The sequence below is a fragment of the Rhagoletis zephyria genome, unplaced genomic scaffold (assembly GCF_001687245.7).
Source record: "Rhagoletis zephyria isolate East Lansing unplaced genomic scaffold, Rhagoletis_zephyria_1.1 Rzeph_scaffold_00029, whole genome shotgun sequence".
Classification (NCBI taxonomy): Eukaryota; Metazoa; Arthropoda; class Insecta; order Diptera; family Tephritidae; genus Rhagoletis; species Rhagoletis zephyria.
This window is the reverse complement of record NW_016157113.1, coordinates 1-24,219: the sequence shown is the minus strand read 5'-3', so window position 1 is coordinate 24,219 and position 24,219 is coordinate 1. Positions and strand designations below refer to the sequence as shown.

Below are 24,219 nucleotides of genomic sequence, written 5' to 3'. Positions count from 1 at the left end.
GGCTCCACTCGGATTGCTTACCGCATCTCGCACATGGGTTGCTCACGTTGCCCAGAGTGCGCGAACGAGGACGCAAGAGTCGGGATTGAGTATAGCCGTGCAACTGTAACTGCATACCTAGCACAACGACTATACCCCATTGCATTACATTTTAACAACAAAGAAATTGGGGATTAGGCCGCTTCTGCTCTCACGGCTTCATAAGTATATGGTTGCCTCTAAATGCAAGTTTTCTGTTCATTCCATTACCACCCAACTTCAAGAACTTTCGACTCATGAACGTCGTAATCGGAGCCACCACCCATCGCAAAAAAGCTTCTGCTGCCGCGAGACTCACGTAGCTCTGGCCTAATTAAGGTCTGGATACTGCGGAAGACTGTACCAGACTCGACCGAACTGAAGCACGAGCTCCAGTACTAGAACCACTGGATACTGGTACCACCTACACAAACTCCGCCCGTCCTATGAATGCCAGGGATTTCCACCCGTTGTTATAGTTTTCAAGACTTTTAATTTCTGAATGGGCTAAAATCAGTGTAAGTATGTAAGTGCAGAGGGGAGCTAGAGTCTGCAAGTCTCTTGGGTTATCCTTTCGCAGGCTATTTATTTGGTCATAATCGTCAATCGTCGGATTTGGAATAATATAATTTTAGGCGAGGTGTCGAAGGGATTCAACGACAATGGACAATGGACAAACACCTTTGATATGAAGTGCTCCATCTCAGAATTCAGTTCGAAAACGCCCTATCTTACTTCAAAATGTATTGAAAATGGGTTGATATAGGGCGTTTTTAAATCGGCAGCTGAGATAGGGCATTTTTGAAACGAATTCTGAAATAGGGCGTTCTTGAAAAGTTTTTTGAGATAGGGCGTGTTCGAACTGGCTGCCGAGATAGGTCGATCTTCCACTCAGCAGTCGTGTAGAAAAATCGTTTTAACTAAAAACTATGAAGCTCCACGCTCCTCTGTTCAGGGAAAACTTATAGATTACAGTAAAGCCGCTACTCGCACAACGACGAAAAAATCCGTTTTGGTTGTTGGTTCTATAAAATCCAGTTCGTTTAGATTGTCAATTCATCATGGCATGATTAAATAATACAAGGTTGTGTAATTTGTGACAGCTAAAATTTGACACTCCTTTACCCATGATAAAAACATAGCAAGGTAGAACCGTTCCCTCAATTTGTCGGCCATGATTTTTTTTTTGAAGTTTGCCAACATTTTAAAATCATATAAAAGTGAAAATAAAAAATTGAAATTGTTCGAAATTGTTTTTGCTTGAGATTGAAAATGAAAATGTGTGTGTGAGTAAATTTAAAAATTAAATTGTTTGGAAACGTCAAGAATTTTAAAAGTGACTCTCAGCGGTTCTACCTTACTATATTTTTATCATGCCTTTACCTATATTTGTATTTTGGAAGTAGGAGAAAGGAAAAGAATGTGATCGCCTTTTTCGAAAACGGTAGTAGAAAGGTACTACAAAAAGTACGCAAAGTATACAATTAGAAGTAAAGGTGTATTATTAATTCTATGCGAATTTGCAATATATTTGGTGTTATAATGGAAATACTAAACAATACATAAAAATATGCATTTTTGATTTCAGTTATTCGTCATTTGCTGGAAGAAATCTAGAATACCGACCGTTCAGCTATGCAAAAACGAAAAATGCAGATCAATAGAACTTTTTATGCTCATTTCAACCATGCCAAAATCATTTGGCGCAAGTGAAAAATGAAGACGTTCTAGAAGGTTAAATTTCAGTTTTTAGATTTTTTAAATATTAATATCTTATGAACTATATAACCGATTAAAAAATTAATGACGTCACCACCAAGATAATTGATTTGTCTTTCAGCTGATGCACATAATTTATAGCTTTTTGTATTTTTAACCCAAAACCACTAAAAAACGAACAAATGCTATTTTTCATGAAATAACCTTTTTTGAAAAAAACTGCACAATTAATGGTAAAGTAATTAATATTATTTAGAAAATACAAGTTATTACCTTTAATTCGATATTACATATTTTGTCATTATCTACTTTTGGGTTTCAACAATTTAGTGATAATAAAAAATACAAATAAATAAAGCAAATAAATCTCTTATATCTTCTTTATTTATTACCTGCGCCGAATATCCTTTGGTATCGTTCAAATCAGCGTAAAAAGTTCAATCAATCGGTATTTTTGGTTATTTTATAGCTAAACGGTCGCTTTCTACACTTGCTCTAGAAAATTACGCAAACGAAGGCGAACTACTAATATCATTAGAAACTGTAGAGTACGCACCATTCTGCACAAGTAAAGGAGCCGATTTTATGTGTGGAAGCGAGAAGACTGTTTTATTTCATTTCATTTCATTTCATTTCATTTATTGAGTCTATGATTATATAAACCTTACAGACGAGATTCACAAGTTTAACTTAACTAAAAATGTATAACTAAGAATATAGGGATTCAATCATTGAGCCAAAACGAGATCTCGGGAGTGCAAAATCTAGATCAAGGCTACTAAATATTCGATTGAATTCAATGAGAGCTCTAGCAATGGGATCAAAATAATGGTAATTGGCTTTGATTAGCTTGACATGAAACGGATAGTGAAAGCGTAGTGTTCGTTGCGGAACATTGAAGCTTATCAGCTCAAGTAGCTCCGGGCAATCAATAAGACCAGAAATGATATCGTAAACAAACATCAGCGAATGAATGGATCTTCTCGATTCAAGTGACTTCATCCCTATTAGCATACAACGGGCACAATAGGGTGGCAAAGGAGCAGTGAAATTAAGTGGTTTGAGAGCAAAACGAATAAAGCTCCGCTGCACTCTTTCAATTCTATAGGAATGAGATGAGTAGATCGGATTCCAGATTAAGGAAGCATATTCCAATTTTGATCGTACTAAAGAATTAAATAAAATTTTCCGGGTATACGGATCTTTAAAGTCCCTTCCATAGCGGCGAAGAAAGGCTAGGTTAGAATAGGCTTTAGGGATAATATAGTTAATGTGATTAACAAAGGTAAACCCCGAGTCAAACATCACTCCAAGATCCACAAATTCACGAACAGTAGACAGGCTAGCATCAAAAAGAGAATATGTGGACCTAATGAAGTTTTGGTTTTTAGAAATAGTCATATGAAAACATTTCTTAATATTGAGAGGTAACTTATTTCGAGTACTCCAATTAGCCAGGTTATTGAGATCGTCTTGTAAAGACGGAACATCCGACAAACAAGTAATGCGTCTAAAAATTTTTAAGTCGTCAGCATAGAGTAAAAACTTTGAGTGCTTTAAATAAGATCCAATGTCATTAATAAAGAGAAGAAAAAGAATTGGGCCAAGGATACTACCCTGTGGAACCCCAGAAGTGGCGATAAACGAGTAAGACTTAGTGTTTTCAATTTCAACATGAGAGATTCTATTGGAGAGATACGAACTAACCCAGCTTAAAAATGTTGAGTGGAACCCTAACCGTTCCAGCTTATGCAGTAGGATACTATGAGTAACAGTATCGAAGGCCTTCGAGATATCTGTGTAGATTACATCAACTTGCGATCCACTTTTGAGCGATGAGATACAAAACTGAGAAAAAGAAGCGAGATTCGTGACTGTAGAACGACCACAGACAAAACCATGTTGATGCGGGTCAATTATTTCTTTAATAGCAACGAATAATTTCTCTTTGACAATTTTTTCAAATAGTTTTGAGCAGTTAGAAAGTTTAGAAATAGGTCTGTAATTCGTCACATCGGTTTTGTTGCCTGATTTAAAAATTGGCGTAATCGGCGCAACTTTCCAACGATCAATAAAGATACCTTGAGATAAAGAAAGATTGAAAATGTATTTCAACGGCACACAAAACGATGAACAGCATTTCTTGAGTAGGTATGAAGAAAGTCCGTCTATATCACATTTCATTGAAGTTTGTAGTGCGGAGATGCCATTAATAACATCCAACTTTGTGACGGCAAGAGACCCAAAGTCAACAGTTTGTGAGATGTCAAAACCTTTCTATTATTGAATCATGGGTTTGGGGTTGCTGCCTTACACAACAATAAATGCTTATATTTTCCCACTTCTATACTAGCATTAGGCTATGCCTATTTTTGACAGCCATTTAACTGACATATGTATGCTCTAGCAATGTAAATAAAATTCGAAACTGTTTAAGTGGGAAAATGAAGAAGTTTATGTAAATGTCGCTTATTTACATCGATGTGTGAATTGCCATTAGCGTGTGGTTAACTAACAGCAAACTAAATGTATGTGAAGAAAAATCAATAACATCATAATAGAAAATTGTACGACTACATACGTATAAACGTAAAGTAAAATGAGAAACGTTTTTAAATTAGAAAAAATGTATGGATAAAAACATGGACAATTTAGGTAACAACTTCCGAACAAGAGTTGGAGTGAGTTAATATCGTCTGACTGCCATATTACATTTTAATTACTGAGTTGATTGGTAAGTGGGTGGTGGTATTGCGTTACAGTATTAGGCTTGCGGAAAAACTGTGGCTTTTGACCGCTTGTAGTCTATCATATTTGAAATTGCTCATTGGTAATTTATGATAGCTCATTTTAAACCATATTCATAATGACTGCAAACTACATAGTTAGTTTGTATCTATGTATGTATGTATGTACATACAAATGTATTTGATAGATAATCTGAATGCTTATGCTTAAGCTGGATTTACATGAGGCGATTTTCTAGCCGATTCTACATTGATCCAGAAAAAACGCTCGTGTAAATGGTGATTCAAAAATCGCTTGCCTCAAAGTAGACAGCAAGTCAACTTTTGCAGGCGATTATCGCCAGTCAAAAAATCGCCTCATGTAAAAGCAGCTTTACGACCGGCAATTGTTTTCTTATATGTAGCACTTCATTCACTCCATAATTATTGTTTATTAATAGTAGTGCTGGCTTTTCTTAAATAGTACAATGACCACAAGCCACCAGTGGTTGTACACAGACAGTGGATATCATATTGCGGTTGTAGATACATATATCAATAGCCGAGGCACAGTGTGCCGTGCAGAACATACTAGATGTACAAAATTATTTACGGATCGTTTTGGGGTATATTTAAGATGCTGATTTCGGGCTGCACTCATATATGTATGCAAGTATATTTTTAAGTTGTTTATGCATTTGTGGAAAAAAATTGGTTGAAAAACTAGCGATTTTTCAACAGTTATAAGTAGAAAAAATTTTTCTTAGGAAAGGCTTTCTCACATTTCTATCACATTTATCGACCTTTAGCCATTCTTCGTAAAATATTAAACTTGTAACATAATGAACACGCTCTGAAAAGAAAAGTTGTACTCTATTTTGCTGTATAAAGTGTACTTGAATGTTTTTATAAACAGAAATGATGCTGATAGGATATATTCAAAACTAGCCCGGTGACACGAAGTGACATGTTACTTTTGGTCCTTCAATGGTGTAAAATTATATAAAAAGTATATATAATTGTTTCATGTGTTTCAAACCCAATCTTCACAGTATCATAAATAGTTCACAGTATTTATTTAGTAGAATAGATGTAATATATATCACCGTAAATATTAGACATTATTAAGAATTCATACAAAATTACACATTGCTACAATGAGAGTTCTTTTTAATTATAAAAAATCTACCAGAATATTCCACAGTAGAATTTAGGACATAAACATAACTTTTCAGTCAGGGCTTTGGGGATATCCTTTATGTTAATAAATTACCCTTTTTTTAGAAATCCGGGAATGAGTTTTGTTCACCTATCTTGTTCCACTCGACACATTGTGCGCTTGTAAATGAGTTTCTGGCCTATTTATTTACAAGTATACATATGTATGTATATGCAGAGCAGTCTGCTGATTGAGGGCTGTTTTTTATGCTTTGTTCATAAACAAGTCAACGCTAGATAATCGTCTGGTGTTTACGTAAAGTGATATTGATTAATTGGATTGAATAAGACAGACAAATGAGTGTCAATTCCACTCACGTATGTTGCTCATGCCCTAATTTAATAAAATATTAATGAATTAAGTTGTGCTATTTGACAAAGATATTCAACAATTCTGTAAAGTCTAAATATCGTTGACTAAATATCTTGCGAGCTGTGGACATTTTGGAGACAACGGCTATCATAAACGATCGAACTCACAATAGTCGGTTTTATATTACCAGATTGCCCCAGGGAAACACCTCGAGTGAACGTCAATTCACTTGACTAGAGGGGAAACAACCGTCTAAAACAAAAAATAACAATAACAATAAACAGTAATTGCGTTTTTATATTTGTGCACTATGAAACCTGTCGCAGTCACACACTTAAGGTTTGTATCACCACTGGTGGGTCACAGGTTAGTTTCAAAGCAGACGTAATATAACCCCGGAGATAATAATATATAGGTTGTTGTTGTTGTTGTTGTTGTTGTAGCGGCTACAATAACCCCGCCCATATCGGTTGATATCTCAGTCGTTGTCGTCGAGTTCCACTAACGGCAGCCCCAGGAAGCGTGCAGCCTCTATGGGGTCGGTCCACAGGGACGACGCCGTTAGGGTTGTAGGGTTTTCCGGGCATGCGAAGAGATGTTTCGAGACGTGAGGGGTCTCTCCGCATGCCGGACATTAATTCGGCACATCCGCATTTAGCCTACTCAGGTAGGAATTTAGCCTGCTGCAGTAGCCAGAGCGAAGTTGGGCTATTGTTGTTCTGGTCTCCCGAGGCAGATGGAGCTCCGTCGCGTCAATGTCCGGTGTTTGTGTGCCTGACGGGTCCAGAGGCTGCTTAATGAACCTCTGGACTTCGTCCGTCAGTTCATATAGATGCCTCCTGACGTGCCTTGGCGAGGGCTCCTCTGCAAGCTGCTGTCTATTTGGGTGGCCACATCTGTGGCTCCCAACCAGAAACTGCTCATCATGGAGGTGGTGTTCTGGTGACAGGTAGGTCTTCTTACGTGAAGCCATTCTAAAAGGCTTACCCAAAAAGAGCTAAAAATTATGCTCCGCTGCATGCCTTCTAGAAAAGCTTCTCTCACTTGTAATTTACGCGAATGTATATATTATTTAGCATTAGACAGCCTCACCAAATTCCGTGTTTTTCACTCAAAGAGCAGTGATCAAAGTGAGTGCGATACTGTGCAGACAGGTACAACTGCGGTTAGTAGCTGCACTTGCCATCTCTCAACTCGTGGGGTCAGGAATCACAATGTATATTTTGTATATTTTTACCCGCTAGTGTTCAGTTATTTTCCAGAAAACCACTAAATTCTGATACCCAGTATCTATACTTGACCGCATGCCGCCGAAGGCGTTATACGGATTGCTTTTTGGCATTCTTGAACGCATCACCAAGTTAATCGTTACCGATCTAACGTGATTGTTCACAACGAAAGTTGGTTTTGATTGAGTTACGATTATGCTTTACAGCTTTGCCGCCACGTCAATGCATAACCGCTGTTTGCAATACAAAGCAGCAATATTGGGACTTATGTACTCGACGCCGATTCCATCCGTAAGTGTTTTCAACACCATTTCAGGCGACGAGCGAATCGCTCTCTATACAGAAATGAAGGACGAAAGTGAGCGAGGAGTGATTTTCATGAACAATAAATGTTATACATATATACCTAAATGTTTGATGTGCACACGCTATGAAATTTATTAAAACACAAATGAGATTAAGAAATGCAAAAAAAAAGCCTATTAAAGCCGAGTTTAACTCAAAAGAATTCTACAATGTATTAATACTAAATACGTGCTACAAACACTAAACACTATTTTGAAAGACTTGATATATCAATTAAATTAACTCAATAACCAATGCAGCATTCATGAAATGGAATGGATTGGGCGAATAGTGCATAGACACCAATGGAGGGAAATGAGGTGAAAAAAATCGTGGGCATGAAATGCGCTTGACGTGTTGTTTTTCGTTTCAAACTTTAAATGAGTTCATCAATAAAGGGTTACTAGATTAAAACTTTAGCATGTTACCGACCGCTTGTGGTTAGGTTAAAAACCTTTCAGCGTTACACTTACGAGTTTATACATTCGTAATTAAGTATGTATGTATATTTGACAGGTGATCGCTAAAACGTTTAGTGATTGTATACTGAGCTAAATGTTTGTACGAGTACAGTGTGATGGGGTTACTACATATACATATATGTATATAGCAACTCTTGATACATATTCATATAATATTGCAGATATATTAAGTGTATGTATTTATATTTTTTTGTTTAAGAAAAATTATGGTGCAATAGAAAAGAGACGGCACATGAAAACATGTGTTTCATTGGACGACACGACGCTTTAGATTTGAGTTGAGTTGAGTTTGTTTTGCTGTTGTTTAATGTTAGTTTGCACTAAAATAGCTAGCGTAATATGTACAATCTTTGTGGTATTTTTTGTTGGTACTAGTGTCTGTTAATGAGCTTTTGCATAAATATGTAAATAGAAACAAGAATCAACTAATGATATCGTTCAATTGACAATTTTTACAACGATATAACAAATTCAAATCAATTCAAATTTGGATGCTGTTTGTTTTACGAATATTTTAGTTGCAATGTGAACGAATGAACGAACGAACGAACGAACGAACGAACGAGCGACGCTTTTAGGTAACTAAGTTGTTGCTTGATAGCTTGACGCTAATTTATGCTGTTGTTTACCTGACAAAATAGAGCCTGGCGTTTTTGGGTGAATTGATTCAATTGGTTTTAGTTGATTGATTGGTTGGTTGGTTGTTTGGTTGATTGGAAACAGAAACAACGTTGTATTAGAAGGGTTTTAAACGATTAAACGAATAAAAACAACCAATAGCGCGTTAGAATACAAGCAAGATGTTGGAGTAGTAGTTGATTTCATTATTTTTTTTAATTTGGAAGTTGGAGCAGAGGAGCAGAAGTAGAAGTGTTGAAGTAGGCGGAAAACGTTAGACAATATCGATGTTAGCGGAAACAGAAAGATAGAGAGTATCAATGGTAAAAAATGTTCAATCAAAAGTTTAACTTTTTTTCATACTAAATAATTTCAAAATAAAGAATGAGTGAAGTTAGAACTAGGAAAAACCTGAATCGGGCAATAAATGAACTGTTTAAGGCATGTTTTTGGACTCAAATATATAAACTAACTTAGATATACATAATCCGGGATTGAAGGCAAAGTAATTAAATTAAGAAAGGGTTTTTGAAAAAATATGTTCTCAGTATATATGTATGTACTTAGAATATTTATAAAACTGATTAGCTTGTTATTTATGAGTCTTTGGTAATAATTGTTTAATGAAGCACATTTAACAAGCTCTTAAATTTTAACGAGATTTCTTTTTTATATAGATTTGTTGTAGTTCAAATGATAGCAAAGGGGGATTCGCTTTGTATTTCCAGAAATGGAGCACTATAAGATAAATCTAAATAATAAAACTCAGTTTACAAATTTTAAAACCATAAAACCGCGAATTTAGAAGTTAAAAAAGTTATTTCTGTAGCTAAAAATTCCATTTAATTTCTTTTAGCAAACACAGTCTTTAACGTCAGAGAAATTTGGATCTCTACATTAGATAGCTAGGGTAAACGAAGTTAGTGAACTACATTAGAATTCGATTCGAGAACGATTAGAGAAACAACGGAAATTCAAATAAATCTAAATAAGCAATATTCCAAATGAATGAATCATAAATTATTTTTAAGTTAAAATAATTCATTATTATTTTATTGCAAATACAGCTAATACAAATTTTACAACAAAGCGTTTTATTTAATAAAACAAAACAGCAGTTTGAAATTCATATTCGAATACCATTAGAGATCAACGTTGGAATGTGGCTAGTTCTCCAATCATTCTCTAATCGGTAAATATCCGCAATGTTTGCTGGGTTAATGTCAGAAATTTCAATATCTAACGAAAATTCGGAGCGAGCTTTATAATATCTAATATTTCTTAACTCAATAACTCTTGCAAAATTTAAAGTGTTCAGATTGGCAATAATCCTTTCTGAAAAGGCCAATTATATCCTGGTTGTGGGTTTAATTCTTTGACGTATAAATTAAGCCTTTAAAATTGAAATAAAATATTTATCAACCAGCCTTATGCCGGCATTACACTGGGCATTAAATGACATACATTAATTTACAAAATTAAAAAAGTAACTGCGTCATTACAATCAGAATAATAGTCATTAAGTCTATTTCCATACGGCATTTGTTTAATGGCACAAAAATTTGCGTAACTTTCGTTTCGATGCCTAGTAGAAATTCGGCATAATGCCATATGGAAACGTATTTAATGGCAATTTTTGTTAAATTTCGATGACACAGTCGGGCATTTAAAAAATACCCAGTTCACTAAGTTTGTAGCTATTGAATTCATTCCCGTTTGTCATTTTTTAACGTAATGCCTAGTGGAAATTTGTTTTAGCGGAGAATCTAACAAACGCGTTTAAAAAATGCCTATACATAATACCGAATTTTCACTAGGTATTGAAATTACGAAAAACTTGTGCCATGTAAAAAATGCGATGTGGAAGGACAACACAATGACTTTGAACACCCAGCTAGTCTTCAGTAATAATTAGTATCGCCAATATTGCTAAATATTTTTCATTACAAAGTAATTAATTGATTAACTAACTTATTGTGAAATATTCCTTAATTTTCAATGAATGAAATATGAATGTATGCAAATGTTTTGAGGTGCGATTTCGATGCGCTTGATTTCGTACTAAATTAAGTTGGTTTTGCTTTTTTTTACGAACAAGAAAACAGTTTTTCAAGAGCCTTAGCACAAATTCCGTAAAAGCTGCAATAACTGGAAAGCGTGAACATCAAAAAAAGATATGCAAAAGCACGATAGCTAATAAAATGGCTATACGTAAAATATTTGAAGCGAAAAAGTCAAACGTTCAACTTAGACGGAGTTGTAAAGGAATATTTAGACGTGAAAAGGGTTATATTTATTTTGCAAAGCTGCTGGGATAGAAGTTTTTTTTTTTTGAGGACAGGATTTAAGGAATGTGCTGAAACTAGCATCTCAAATCTTTATTAACTACTAATCGCACTAAAATAGTTCAAAGCTCAAGGTATTCGAATCTAATGAGAATTTGATATAATGAATGATGTCAAGTTCGTTTAGAATATTAATGGAAGAAATGGAGGCTGGAATAGTACCTAATATATAAACTAAATAGGTTTTAAAAAGCGGAAATTATTACAAATTTGATTAGAAGTGGCAAATATGCCTCTATTTTGAATATTTTCAATGGGGCTTAACCCCTTTTTATGTTAGCATGAGCTGATAGCTATACGAAAGTGATTTTACCAGTACTTCAAAACTTGAGTTAACGTGACGAACTCAACTACGTCTACAAAAGCAAATATGTTGTATTTAAAAAGACAGGTCTTTAGGAGGTGAAATGTTTTTTCGGCACTTGGCAGAACATCAGGTTGTCACGAAAAATAAAATGCAACCTTCAAGATGAATATACACCAAATTGAAATACTAAATGGCCTTCCTCAATAAATTTTGTATTTTATCATACAACTATTCGTAAAAACAAACAGAAAGCCTACTGATATACTTATAACGCAAAAGTTGAAAGCTGCAGCTAATGAACCTTATGCATAAAATGTGAGGTTAAGCTGAGACAAAATTTCTGTACACCAATGAAGTACAATTAACCTCACTTTTTAAGCAAGAGAGGTAATATCTGTTACCTACACATATACATATATATATTTACGGTTGCTAGTATAATACTAGAATTTAAGAATAAATATAAACTTTTAAACTACCCTACAATCTGTAAAGAACACTAAAAAAAATACTTTCTTATACGAAAAAAACCTCAAAGTCAATAGTTTCTACAATGGGAGGTAATGTAGTATATATGTACCAATTGCAATAAACGAAAATATAAAAATTAGCCAGCATTGTACGTAAAACGTAGATTGAATTTTGCGCACAAGCAAAATTTTTGAAGCTACAATCCTTATATAATAAAGGTGTTTTTGAATAAGAAATGTGTAAATTTCCTAAAAACATACGTAGGTGGAAAATTTTGTAGAGTTGTTAACATACATTGTTTTATATGTAAAATAAGTTGTAGAAAAATTTTGCAATTGCAAAATGGTGATTAACAAACAAAACAAATTAATTGGAAATATATATATAATATTAAATTAAAACTTTCGCAAAGAAAACCAAAATATCGCATTTAAAAATAGTAGTAGAAAATAGTGTGCTTGAGCGCACATGAAGCCATTCTTACCGATGCCAAATGGTTTGCATGGTGGTTCATCGTTGCTGCCTTTGCCGCCAAAGCTATGACGATTGCGAGTGCCAAAGTCGCGTATGGCTTGGTGTGCTGCAGACGAAGAGGGAATAAGAAAAGAAGAAAGTTAGATACATGATATGACAAAACAGGAAATAACGTTTCACTAAGCAGTCTCTTCTTACCTGGAAATTTGGAGCTTAGTGTTTGATTGTTGAGATCAGCGAATGATTCAGAGCGTCCCACGTTCAGCAGTGATTCCATAGAAGCATCGAAACGCATAAGCTATGTGAAAATATATAGAAAAGTGTTAAAAGAGTACGTTCACACATGTATAAGCAACATTTTTTTGCTATTAGCTACAGGCATTTAAAGAGAGTTGAAATCTATAAATTAAATACATTAATACAATAACCAAAAAGGGTATCCAAAAAGATTTGTGTTACCAAAGTTAAACATAGTAAAACGTATGAAACAAACACAACCATACAATATACAACACACACATTTAAAAGTGGCGCATAAAAAGTGGATTGGAAAGTGATTGCTTAGCTAAAAATACACATTCTAAGTTGTTATATTTTAAAGAATCCAGATTTGTTGTTTTCCTAGTTATAGGGCCACTACTAACTAAGCTTTGTCTAAATAGACTGGATCATTAAATTTTCTTCAAGTTCAACTAAAGGAAGATCCAGGAAGGGTGCTGTTTCGACGGGGTCGGATCAAAGGGAAAAGAGCTCCCAGACCTTCACGTGTGAGGCATGATGATGAGAGTGACCAACGACAAATTCAAGATCCAGGTGAAGTATTCTACCCCCTGCTGGCATGTAATAGCATGCGTCGTCCGACGGAGCCAGTGGCCTTGGAATGTCGCCTCTAGTGAAAGCAAGAGACGTAATAGTCCTTGGAGAGTTATGCGGCATCCTGACCACTGGAGATTTCACCCTAAGCATGCAATCTATACTATCGGCTGAAATAACTTTCCCTTTACTTAGGGTCCAATGAGGTGACATCACTGAATGCGATTTGAACAGGGAACGCTTGGTTAATCAAACTTTGCTCTTACTAGAAGTGAACTTGCAGGTTTAATAAATGCTCTTCCCATTTCTTCCGCTTCACTTTTCGGATCGATGAACATACCAATCGTTTTCCATTTCCGATCATTACTTAGCCTCTAAAAGTGTTTGCAGCCACAAGAAATAAACCCGGGAAAATCTGTTAAAAAAAAGCTTACAGTCATCCTAGGTCTGCGCATTGACTTTGCGCTGCGATCTTAGTCCAAAGAAATTAGCACAGAAAATTTTACGACAGTACACGTAATTTAGAACATCGACTATTCATTACGTCCAAGCAAAGCATATTCTCTTTCAAATCCACTTTGAATGCTTAACTTTCTTTTTTGTTTTTTTTTCTGTTCTCATTATGTTTCAGATTTTGTTTTCCACTTTTGTATACTTACACTTCCAGCTGTGGTTTCTTTAACCGCCTGTTTACATACAATTACAAAATTTGCGTACGTAAATCAAATGTGTTTATGTGCAGACGGCGGTTATTTCATAATTTTTGTTTTTCATATTTATCATTCGTTTAAAAATTGTTTGTTTCAAGTTTTTTGTTTTGGTTTGTTTAAATTTTGTTGGTGGAGCATAATATTTATTGTTAATACGATTAATTGTAGTACATAGGTGAGGTGGTAAAATTCAAATTTTGTTCGACATTGGTGAGGACATAAAACATACGAGTATATTATTTCAATTTATTTAGATTAGTTTAGTTTTGGTTTTAGGTGAAAGCGCAAAAAAGTGAGAAAAAGAAGAATTTTGTTTTAGAGCTCGGTATATAGTTAATAGATACGAATTCAAATCATTAATTGATTAAATAATTTGTATATAGAAGCAGCTAAATTGTGATTGAGAATTTTGCAAAAATAATAAAGCGTCATTTGTACACAACTAACTACGATGTGTTTCATTGTGACTTGATGCGCAGCTACGGATGTGTTTAGCGCTACAGAGCATATGGCATACAGTACCTGTGAGAAGTTGGGCACGCTGACAGTCTTGCGCATAGACAGTGGTTGACCGTGCGCGGTCTCTAGCTCTTTGACGGCTACACTTTGACGTAGGCGATCAAGTGTCAATATACTTTCCACAGCTGACACGCCGCGTGTGTATTTTTCTGTGGTTTATAAAACGAAATGATTACTAAGAAAATATAACATTAAACTTTTTGTTTTTCCACTCACCGATGTAGGTTTCGCCATCACTTGCAGAGCAGTCATCACCGCTTGCAGCTAGCTGTGCCAACGACTCGCGATCCTCCAATTCCTCTGATGCCTTTGGTATGTTTGAGACCACTTCATAGGTGACACCCGTTTGCGATATGGCATTCTCGCCGCGCACCAGGCGAAACTTTTTCAGCCGATCGGTAATACTTTGGCCTTTCTTGATGTTTATGCTGATGCGTTTGCGCAGCACCAAATCCATGGGCGCAGGATGCGAGAGACGCACCGTGGTGCGCAGAATTAAGTAGACGCGCTCATTCGCTTCGGTCATACGATTCAACGCCTGACTGTCGTGCATCGACGAATCCCAACTGGCAATCGAGCACACATCCTTCTCCAGGTGTTGTAGTATTTGAAGGGTGTAGAATTTATGACCATGTTCTTTGGAGAGTATGGAATTTAAGCCAGCAACGGAGAATTCGTCATTGGTATTCTGTGCCGACATATCGTCTGCATTTAGATTGAGAAACAACACGGGTACATGCGGTTCCATGCCAGCTGGCGGGTCCCAAGAGGCTGGCGCACCGGGTATGCCTGAGCCAGGCGCGGGCACCAAAACTGCATTCCGTTCCTCGGTTAGCGATACCCACTGATGAACCAAACTCAATTCACGTTCACGCTCTTCCTCGCTCTTGTCCTCTTTTTTAATCAGCTTTTGTATTTGTTGATCGAGATATTGCCGTCGTCGTCCCAGCGCCTCACTCCATTTTTCACGTAGCACAGTCAGATCCTCCTCCTGATACGAATCCAATGGACGCTGTAGCCGTGAGCGCACACAAATACTGCCAATAGCTATGTTTACTATGGATTGACAAATTATGGGCAATGTGCCCGAGTTTTGTACAGGCTTGACGCGCACATTCACGCGCCGCTGCTGACCTTGGCGCAGCTGATAAATGCCACCGGTGAGCACCTCAGTGCGATTTGTCACTTCCACAGGCGAATATTCACCATTGTCATTTAGCTCGTGTATCTCCACCCACAGTTCAATTTTACGTGACAACTCCGCCCAGCGATCGACTAACGAACGCGCCTTAGCCTGCTGTTGCTCCACCTCCCAGCCTTTGGTTTTTGAGAAACCGGCACTGCGGTGACCCCAAACCTCAATGGATAAAGCACCCTCAATGCAGTGCTCGAGAAACTCTTCATTGATGGTGACGGTGAAATCTTTAGTATGTTCGAATTTAAATACCATATTCTGGTCATGCGAGGGCGCTTCGGCATTGATGACGGGCACCACAGTCTCTTGATGACCCCAAAAAGTGTACTGACAGAAAACGAAATTAGAAAGCGAGAGTGGCAGGCCGGTGGCGCTTTTTATGGAGACACGGCAAGTTATCTGATTGGACATCGGATCGACTGGATCGTCGTATTCATCACGCGAGTCGGTCGACGACTCGGAAATCGATTCGCACATGCGATCCTGTGGCATTTGACCAGCTATGCGTTCAACTTCGACTTGAAGTCGGCCAGCAACTTCACCTTGTTGACTAATTATTGGTGTGTGATAGTCCAATTTCACATCATGGAAGAGTACTTCAAGGAAAATATTGGCGACACCGATCAAATTGTGATTCTCTTGCGACTCATAGAAGGGATCCAGAGACTTCGAGTGCTCACTTTCCTATGAATTAGAGTAAGAAAAGAGTTAGTGCGATTGTTGATTTCATTTTGAGGAGGCAAATGAAGGGAATGTAGGGGAAAGAGTATTTAGGGTAAAATGAGTAGTAAGTATGTAGACAATTACCTCATCGCTATCTTCATCGTCGGAGTATGTTTCAACGACAGGCTTTTTTGTTTGCCAATCGCCATAATGATTTGTGCGAATTGTAATGAGTTAGTAAAATGTAGAAATGTAGAGAAATTTTTAAATTGAATAGCACAGTTAGCATACATATGTATGTCAATACTCACAAGAATATGAATTACAAGCAAAGTGAATAGAAAGAATGATACCAATTGTATGGTGTAACTTACCAAACCATTTAGAATGCGCTCCTTGTGTTCCTGATACATTTCACGCATATCAATTAACTTGTTTTCCAGTTTCTCCATAGTCCAAATTTGACTGCCTGAATTAGTACGTTTTACCAAAATTGCCGGTTCGCTGACAAAGGCGCCACGCTGTATGAAATAAGTTTAAATAAAGTTTTTTAAGATTCAAAAACAACACTAAAATATTAAATTAAAAGTCCATAACTTTGACTGTGATCATTAACGAACTAATAGTGTCTCACGAAGCTTACTACTACTCACCCTTCTGTTTGGGCTAAGATTTGCTGGCGGTATTTGCAAAGTAACTGAGAATTTAGTCTTCTTCTCCATCTCTTCGGCAAGGAAGTTAGCCTCCTGTACCAGCGCATTAGCACGCATTATATCGTTTTTCAACTGACCTAACGAACGCTTGAACATCTCATCACGCTCCTGCACGCATATTTAAATAAACGTACGCGACATTAATGTGTAAGCAAATATCCAACGATACATTTTCAAACAGTCTTCATTACATACCTGTGCCCATTTCTCTACACGCATTTGGGATGTAGGTGTGTTTGGTGTTATTTTACCCAAACGCAAGGGATCATATGGCGTATATGGTGCGTAAGGTGTGCTGGGCGATAACGTATTACGCAACTGTTGAAATTGTCGCTCATACTCCTGCAAAGGCAATTAATCAAAAATAATTTGAGGTGGACACTCAACACAAAAAAAAAAAACAAAACAAAGATATACATGCGAATTGCCTACGGATGCCGCACTTGTGTTCGCTCACCTGTCTCTGCTTCTCTAACGCCACCTGCTTATCCTCCTCATGCTGACGCTCAAGCCGTGCAATGGCCGTCTGTATGGGATCATTGCTCAGTTCGTTCTGCATAATCTCATCGCGCGCAAAATTATAATCAATTAATTGCGCCGGCGTCTGCGGCTCCGAGATCATATTGGCATTGGCGCTCTTCGGACAATTGACACGGAAGAAATGATGATTGCCCCATAAAATACGATCGCCATTATGCAGCGGAATTTTCTCCAGCACCGCCGAACCATTTACAAAGCAACGCGCCCCCTGAATTGGTTCCATGAAGAGGCCACCATCTTCGATTACAATGACACAATGTTCAGGTTGTATGCCAAGGCCGGATAGTTGTATGTCGGGTTGTTGGCCGGATATGCTGTGACCACCAATCAGTGTACGCTCCTGCAATAAAGTAAAATCGGATGTGAAAACTATGCTACGCATTGGCTCCCCTTTCGAACACACACCTTTAAATAGTAGACCAACAACTCATTGAGGGACGGATCAGCATTCAAATTGACTAAATAATATTTATTCTTCTCCACTTTAATGCCACTCGCTTGCACGCTGATACCCATCTTTTCAAGTGCCTGCTGCCGTTCATTTTGTATGCGTTCGGTTTTCACCAATTTCTCCTCCCACGTCTGCGAGATTTGCTTCATCAGGTTCTCACTTTCAGCCAGCTTGTCGTGTATGTCCACGCGTTGCACATCGCCCACTGGCGAACCGGTGGCGTGTTTCAGCATATTTCGTAATGCTTCCACTTCCAGACGCAATTCTCGTATGATACGCGCATTTGGATCCTCATTGACGACAGCGTGATTGACAATGCGTTTGGCGCGATCGGCGTAGCGCAGCGTGGATAGCGTCTCTTCGTAGTTGTCGCCTGAGGGTGATATCGTGGCAACCATCACCGTCTTCGAGTTGCCACCTAAATTGTCCTTCAGCAGCCAGGTAAGCACTGAATCGCGATAGGGTACGAATTTGTCATTGCTGCTTTTCTTGCCATTCGATTGATCGGCTAGCTTCGAAATGACCAAGCCCAAGGTGGTGAGGGATCTAAGGTGAAATTTACAAAAGTCATCTCCATAATTGGTGTAAAAAATTAAGATATTTTCGTTTGGATTTAACAAATTAAAATTTTCAAAAATTGCTCTTAAAGTTATTTTCATAATTTCATTAAACAAATTTAGTTAAATTCTTTTATAAAAACAGATTTTCGTTTAATTTAAAATATTTGGCTCATCTCACTAGCTATTATTCCCCTTTCAAGCACTTCAGTTCTTTTCTAACCGGCAGGCGGTTTGCAGGCACAAAGTGTATGTATAGTTGAGGCCGTGAGCGCCGAAGTAGCTTAACTCCCATTTTTTATTGAATAATAATAGCAATGGATTGGCGAGCTTCTCCTCCGATTTGTGGCGTGCGCCTTGATGTTATCGCACAAAGGGGATGGACATAAACCTTTACCCACTTTTTTTTTTACTTAACTACTTAAAAAGCTTTAAATGTGATAAATTTAATTTTTCTTAACTTTAAGGTGCAATGCTATGAACATAACGGCCTCTATTACTAGTACCTTCGGACATGCCGTACCCGGTTACATACATTTTATGCTGGCAAACCGGCGACCAGAACGTGTGAAACGGCATTTAATGCAATGTTGAAAGCTCTTATTTTTGCTGTAAAAATGTTTCAGGTAGAAATAGCGCCTTAACAGGCAAGAATTTATTACATTATATGCTGTTTTACTTCTTCTATTCTATTTAGCAAAAAATTTCTTTAGTCTCATATTATTCTCGCCGCTTTTTCATATTCACCAACACCACTCACTTGTTGATGTTGGAGCCCTCCTTCAGTCGGTCACCCACAGCACCAGTTTTGACGGCACGCTCCGAGCCAGCCAAATCCACCAGCGACATACGTGACACTTTTTCACCACTCACGCCAGTCGCTTGGTCGGTCAGAATCTGTGTTAACACTACCGAGAAAACAGCATGCGAACGTGACGATTCAGCATTCATATTAGTAGCGGCCACTGTACGTGATTTGTTGCCCTCCGTCATTAGATTGTCAATGTCCTTGTACGAAGACACTGCCAATTGGGATAAACCATCAACATAGGGTCCCAGTACATTGTGCTCACGCACTTTGAGTGACTGTTTATTTGGTTTGGGATCAAGTAGATCGTGTACTTTCTCATTGTATATTTCCATATAGGACACTTCCACTTTATACAACAGATCCTGTGTAGTCTTATTGGCAATGGCAGAGAAGAGCTCATCACAAAGGCGTGGTATGATGCCTTTGGATTCAAGTGAACCCATCATTGTGTATGATTTGCCGGAGCCTGCGGTGTGGAGAGGGGGAAAAGTAGAATTTATGTATTTCTTTTATATATTTACATATGTGTTTGTGTAAAGTCGACATAAGTTTGCATGCACGTCGAACTCACCTGTTTGGCCATAGGCAAAAATGCAGGCATTATAACCTTGGAATGCATTATCGAGTATATCACGTCCCACACAATCGAAGACTGTTTCTTGTGAAGCAAAATTTTGATCCTCGGCATTTAGCGAGTAGAAGCAATGATCGAATGCAAATGTTTTGGGAGGTTTCCTATGGAAGAATAATATAAATAAAAATTGTAAATCGTGGTAATAATATAAAATATTTATCGATGTATTTAGTATAAAAGAAGAGTGAATGAATCAGCGCGCCTAATGAGCAAAGCAACAAATCAACCATCACAATCAATAGCCACCAAATAGGCTTAGTTATGCAAATGCGCACGTGCGCGAATATTAAATTGTAGACAGTCAGCGAAAGTGTAGTTAAATCTGAGAGACATCCCTGCAGGGCAACGTGAACCAAAAAGAAAATACCTAATCAGCCCTATCATGAGTTTCAATTACCCCAAACCGGTTAACTTTCAACGTTTGATTTCCATGTGTTTACTATGGGCGGAATAAAAATTTTCAGCTGAAATTTTTTTTTGGAGGAAAACTCAGGATAAGGCAGAATATGTTTTCCGTGAAGGCGATTACATAGTTTTATAAGGATCGGCCCTTAGAGAAGAACCTCATGGTAGAGCTGGGTCTATCCGTATGTTCGGATACCTCATAGTCAAGTCATTCGAGATATCAAGCATATACAAAATTTAATTTTCAAAGAGAGATTTTAGGGAAATAGACAGGCAAATTAATCAAAATATTTTAGCCAAAAGTTCGGTTAATCTGCATTTTACATGAGGCGATTTTCTAGGCGATTCAACATTGCTCAAGAAAAATCGCTCGTCTTAAAGTAGACAGCAAGTCAACTTTTGCAGGCGATTATCGCCTGTCAAAAAATCGCCACGTGTAAAGGCAGCTTTAGGTAGCAGAACCGCTCATATAAACTTCTTTGTTTCTTCTTTTAATATTTTCCTGAAAAGGTAACTTTAGGTAACCCACAAGAAAAATGCTGGCTGGGCGAACTAAAGTTCTGAAAGCAGCTGATGTCCTTCCTAAACCGTTCCTCGGTAGTTTTGATGAAATACGAGCTAATATGTTTATACCTAGACCTTGCGAAATCAGGGCAGTTAAGTAGGAAATGCCGAAATGATTTCCCCTCGTCATCCTCCTAACAGCTATAAGGGTCAAAAATGATTTCAAATTGTACTGCGCACCTATTGGTCAGTGTTCGTTCACGACTCCCGAAACACTTGACCAGCTAAAGAAACATTGTGATCATTTGCTATCGAATCTCAGACTTTAAAACTTCTTATCACGCGATTGTCGACAAGCGCCTCGCTAAGACTACCAAAAGTCAATCTGTCCAATTGCAAATGATTTATCCACTCAACAAAAAAAAGTTGGAAATGTGGTTTAAGCAAACTTAATGAATTCCCTGCAGGGTACACGCATATTACATACATTAGTGCATATGCACATACATTTAAATTTTGCATAGATAAATGGGCATGTCGTCTTACTCACCTCTCCAATTTGTCGAGCGATGGCGGATTTTGCAGAATTGTCTGCTGTTTTTCCATCTCCACGATGCATTTTGTGCCCAACTCGATTTCTAAAAGTAAAAGGAGGAAGGAAATACATAAGTATCAATAATTTTGTGAATTATTTACTATGTAGTAACTAGGTATGTATTTAGTTAGCGAGAATGACGCATTGCAAAATGTGCAAAAAAGTAGATTTATGTATACGAATTTATGTAAATGAGTTGTTAAATAGAAATGAATGATTGATAAACGTAAAATTATATAAATAAAAGATATGACCCGAAATGGAGAACCCAAAAATACATATGTACATAAAAGATTTTTTTTTATTGCTGTGCCACCTTAGCCTGCCGAAGCATAGGCCATTTTTTTAGAAGTGAATTTATTTGTTATTTAAAAATGTAGCGATGTAATAGTATGGCATTGCAGTAATGCACACGGATATAAAATCGAATGCTAAATACTGCATGCATAGGCAAGGCCAGAGTGTTAATCAGTATTTATGCATTTGAAATTCAATTTCGCACTGTACAGCTTTAGCAAACAATTTGTGAATGCAAGGAGGCAAACTTTCTTATCACTCGCACACAACGAATGGCAGCAAAGTAAGGCATAAAGCTCGTCAATGCACTTTCCCATACATGAATGGTTCTTAAGAATAACGCTGATAGGGCAAGCGATTATAGAGAATATGAATTTGAGTTAATTGGGTGTAGCTTTTAAGCCGAAAATATTGATAATGAAGGCTATTTATTGAACAACAACACAGTGTTACACTGAAAATGAATTTTTTAGTCGAGTAATTTGTAAAATTGTTTAAAATTTTCCTAACATCCTGAAATTCTCAATAAAAGAGTAAGACGCAATTCTCACATGACTTCTTTTTAGCTCAAATATTTTGTAAGCAATTTCAAATTATAATTCCGAAATACCACAAACTCCTAACATTTCGGAAGCATCAACAACCAAAAAGATGTGGAAAGTGGCTAGGATGACTCATCGTCTTATGCCAGGGAAGAAGGTGGATGCCGGGTACTCGTACTTCTCCCCAGTCTGAAGAAGTACCTGAAACTAGCCGAACATCAGCATGGATTCCGAAAAATGTACAGCACCATCAGAGCATTGAACGTCATCAACACACATACTATTAGCGAAGGTCTGAAACAACGTCGACCATGGATAGGTCGGTCCTGGTCGCTGTTGACCTGTTGAAGGCATGAGATACGTCCCTTTGGCAAGACGTCCATGACTCGTTGATTCCAGATCAGACGAAACGGTGGATAATCAACTATCAGTGTGGTTGCCAATTAACAGAAGAATTGCGTAAAGCCAAGTCCCAGTCGAGTAGAATTAAAAAGGGGGGGTTACCTCAGCGGCGTACTTTCCCCTTAACACTATACGGAAAAATCATTGACTTTGCAGTTTATTCAAGACGAGAAACCTCAGCATATCTGCCCAAAATCCTGCGAGTAAAGTTTGACAGCCTTTTCTCTTTCTCGGCGCACGCCTCAGCCACTTAAGTTGCTAGCCGGCAAAACCTCGGGAGCCGACAATGAGACCCTGCACACAACATACTAAGCGAGGGGCAGATCGGTGGCCAACTATGCCCCGCCAGTGTGGTCGGCAGAGACGAGCGACACTACTGCGTGAATCTTTCGAACTTGCCAGAACGTAGCTCTAGTTTCGGCCACAGACTGCGACCTCATGTCGTCCGATTAACATCTTAATGGAGAAAGGTAGATGCTGGAGGTGAAGGAGTACAACACTATGCGATCAAAGTAATTCATAGTGCGATGCCATCGCAGAAACCACTCCGGCAAGGCATTGCTTCGGAGAGATGCACCTAAGACCCGATAACCCTGACACTGAAAGCTTTATGGACTGCGCCCATCGACGTCGCCCGCTTTTTTGGCTTCTGGCTTGCAGAGTCGGAGGATGAAGATGACTCACCTAGGAGGATCTAGATGCAATTCTACATCAACAAGAAACTTTTAAAAAAATCTTACCTTTACCTTTTTGGCGGTTAGGGTTCTATATGGCTGTTTGGTAGCGCATTGTGCCAACGTCTTTATAAGTATACCAGTGGTCCTACGGTCACATATGTAGCTCTACCGTACATTCTTGGCAACTCTGGAAATACTCGAATCGAAATTACGAGATATCGAAACAGCTGGTATTCTCTCATTCGTTTGTTTTTACCCATCATTCGCATTTCTCCCCCAACACTACACACTAATTGTTTGTTTATGACATCCCAAATAGCCTGATTACAGTAATCATAGTATTCGCAATAAGGCTCACGTTCGGTTAGTAGAAAAACTAAAAAACGTTGAACCATATCCTACGGTTGGCATTCGGAAGCGAGTTTCGCAAATCAAAGTGGAAAACATAACTATGAAACAAGTCTAAGGTACCATGACAAGCTGTTTTTCACCGCAGAACAGAATCCAAATGACTTGCGAGACACTCAAACACCAAAAAGCCCTTTTTAAGTTTTGATCTTGATAAGTCCATGAGGTTTGAGAAAGAACCAGTTGTGGAAACAGCTGCTGAATCGCCATATGAAAATCTCAACCTTTTATAGCCATTAAAATTCAAGCACTACCAAGTGCCCAACTTCATTTTGTTTCTCATTCTGCCAACCGTTTAACGGTCTCTATAGGGATACACATCGTTTAGCTGTTTAATAATCTTCAATAATTAATTGCTAATAAAAAGTTCTTTCCAGAGCATCACTTCTCTCTTTAATAAAAAAAAAATATTTTTTTTTTTTCAAAATTGATTATTTTATTTTTTAAGTATTGAAATAATAAACGAATATTGCATTAATGTCTTTGACAAGCCCTTTAGTTACATAAAATGTCCCACT

At 37.6% G+C, this 24,219-nt stretch overlaps 1 protein-coding gene across 1 annotated transcript in view; it reads right to left on the bottom strand.

Moving 5' to 3' along the window:
• Khc-73 (Kinesin heavy chain 73) overlaps positions 1-21,423 on the bottom strand; it is a 29,624-nt gene extending 8,201 nt beyond the window's left edge. Inside the window, exons 1-14 of the mRNA XM_017616872.1 lie at positions 21,331-21,423; positions 19,809-19,972; positions 19,187-19,703; positions 17,824-18,415; positions 17,336-17,758; positions 17,074-17,220; positions 16,819-16,986; positions 16,540-16,686; positions 16,310-16,351; positions 14,524-16,186; positions 14,311-14,456; positions 13,738-13,764; positions 12,464-12,563; positions 12,276-12,371 (exon numbers count right to left, since the gene is read on the bottom strand). Of these exons, the coding sequence (XP_017472361.1) occupies positions 12,276-12,371; positions 12,464-12,563; positions 13,738-13,764; positions 14,311-14,456; positions 14,524-16,186; positions 16,310-16,351; positions 16,540-16,686; positions 16,819-16,986; positions 17,074-17,220; positions 17,336-17,758; positions 17,824-18,415; positions 19,187-19,703; positions 19,809-19,972; positions 21,331-21,386 (4,288 nt within the window). The 5' untranslated portion in view covers positions 21,387-21,423. The remainder of the gene's footprint in view (positions 1-12,275; positions 12,372-12,463; positions 12,564-13,737; positions 13,765-14,310; positions 14,457-14,523; positions 16,187-16,309; positions 16,352-16,539; positions 16,687-16,818; positions 16,987-17,073; positions 17,221-17,335; positions 17,759-17,823; positions 18,416-19,186; positions 19,704-19,808; positions 19,973-21,330) is intronic.
• Between the last annotated feature and the right edge of the window lie 2,796 nt (positions 21,424-24,219).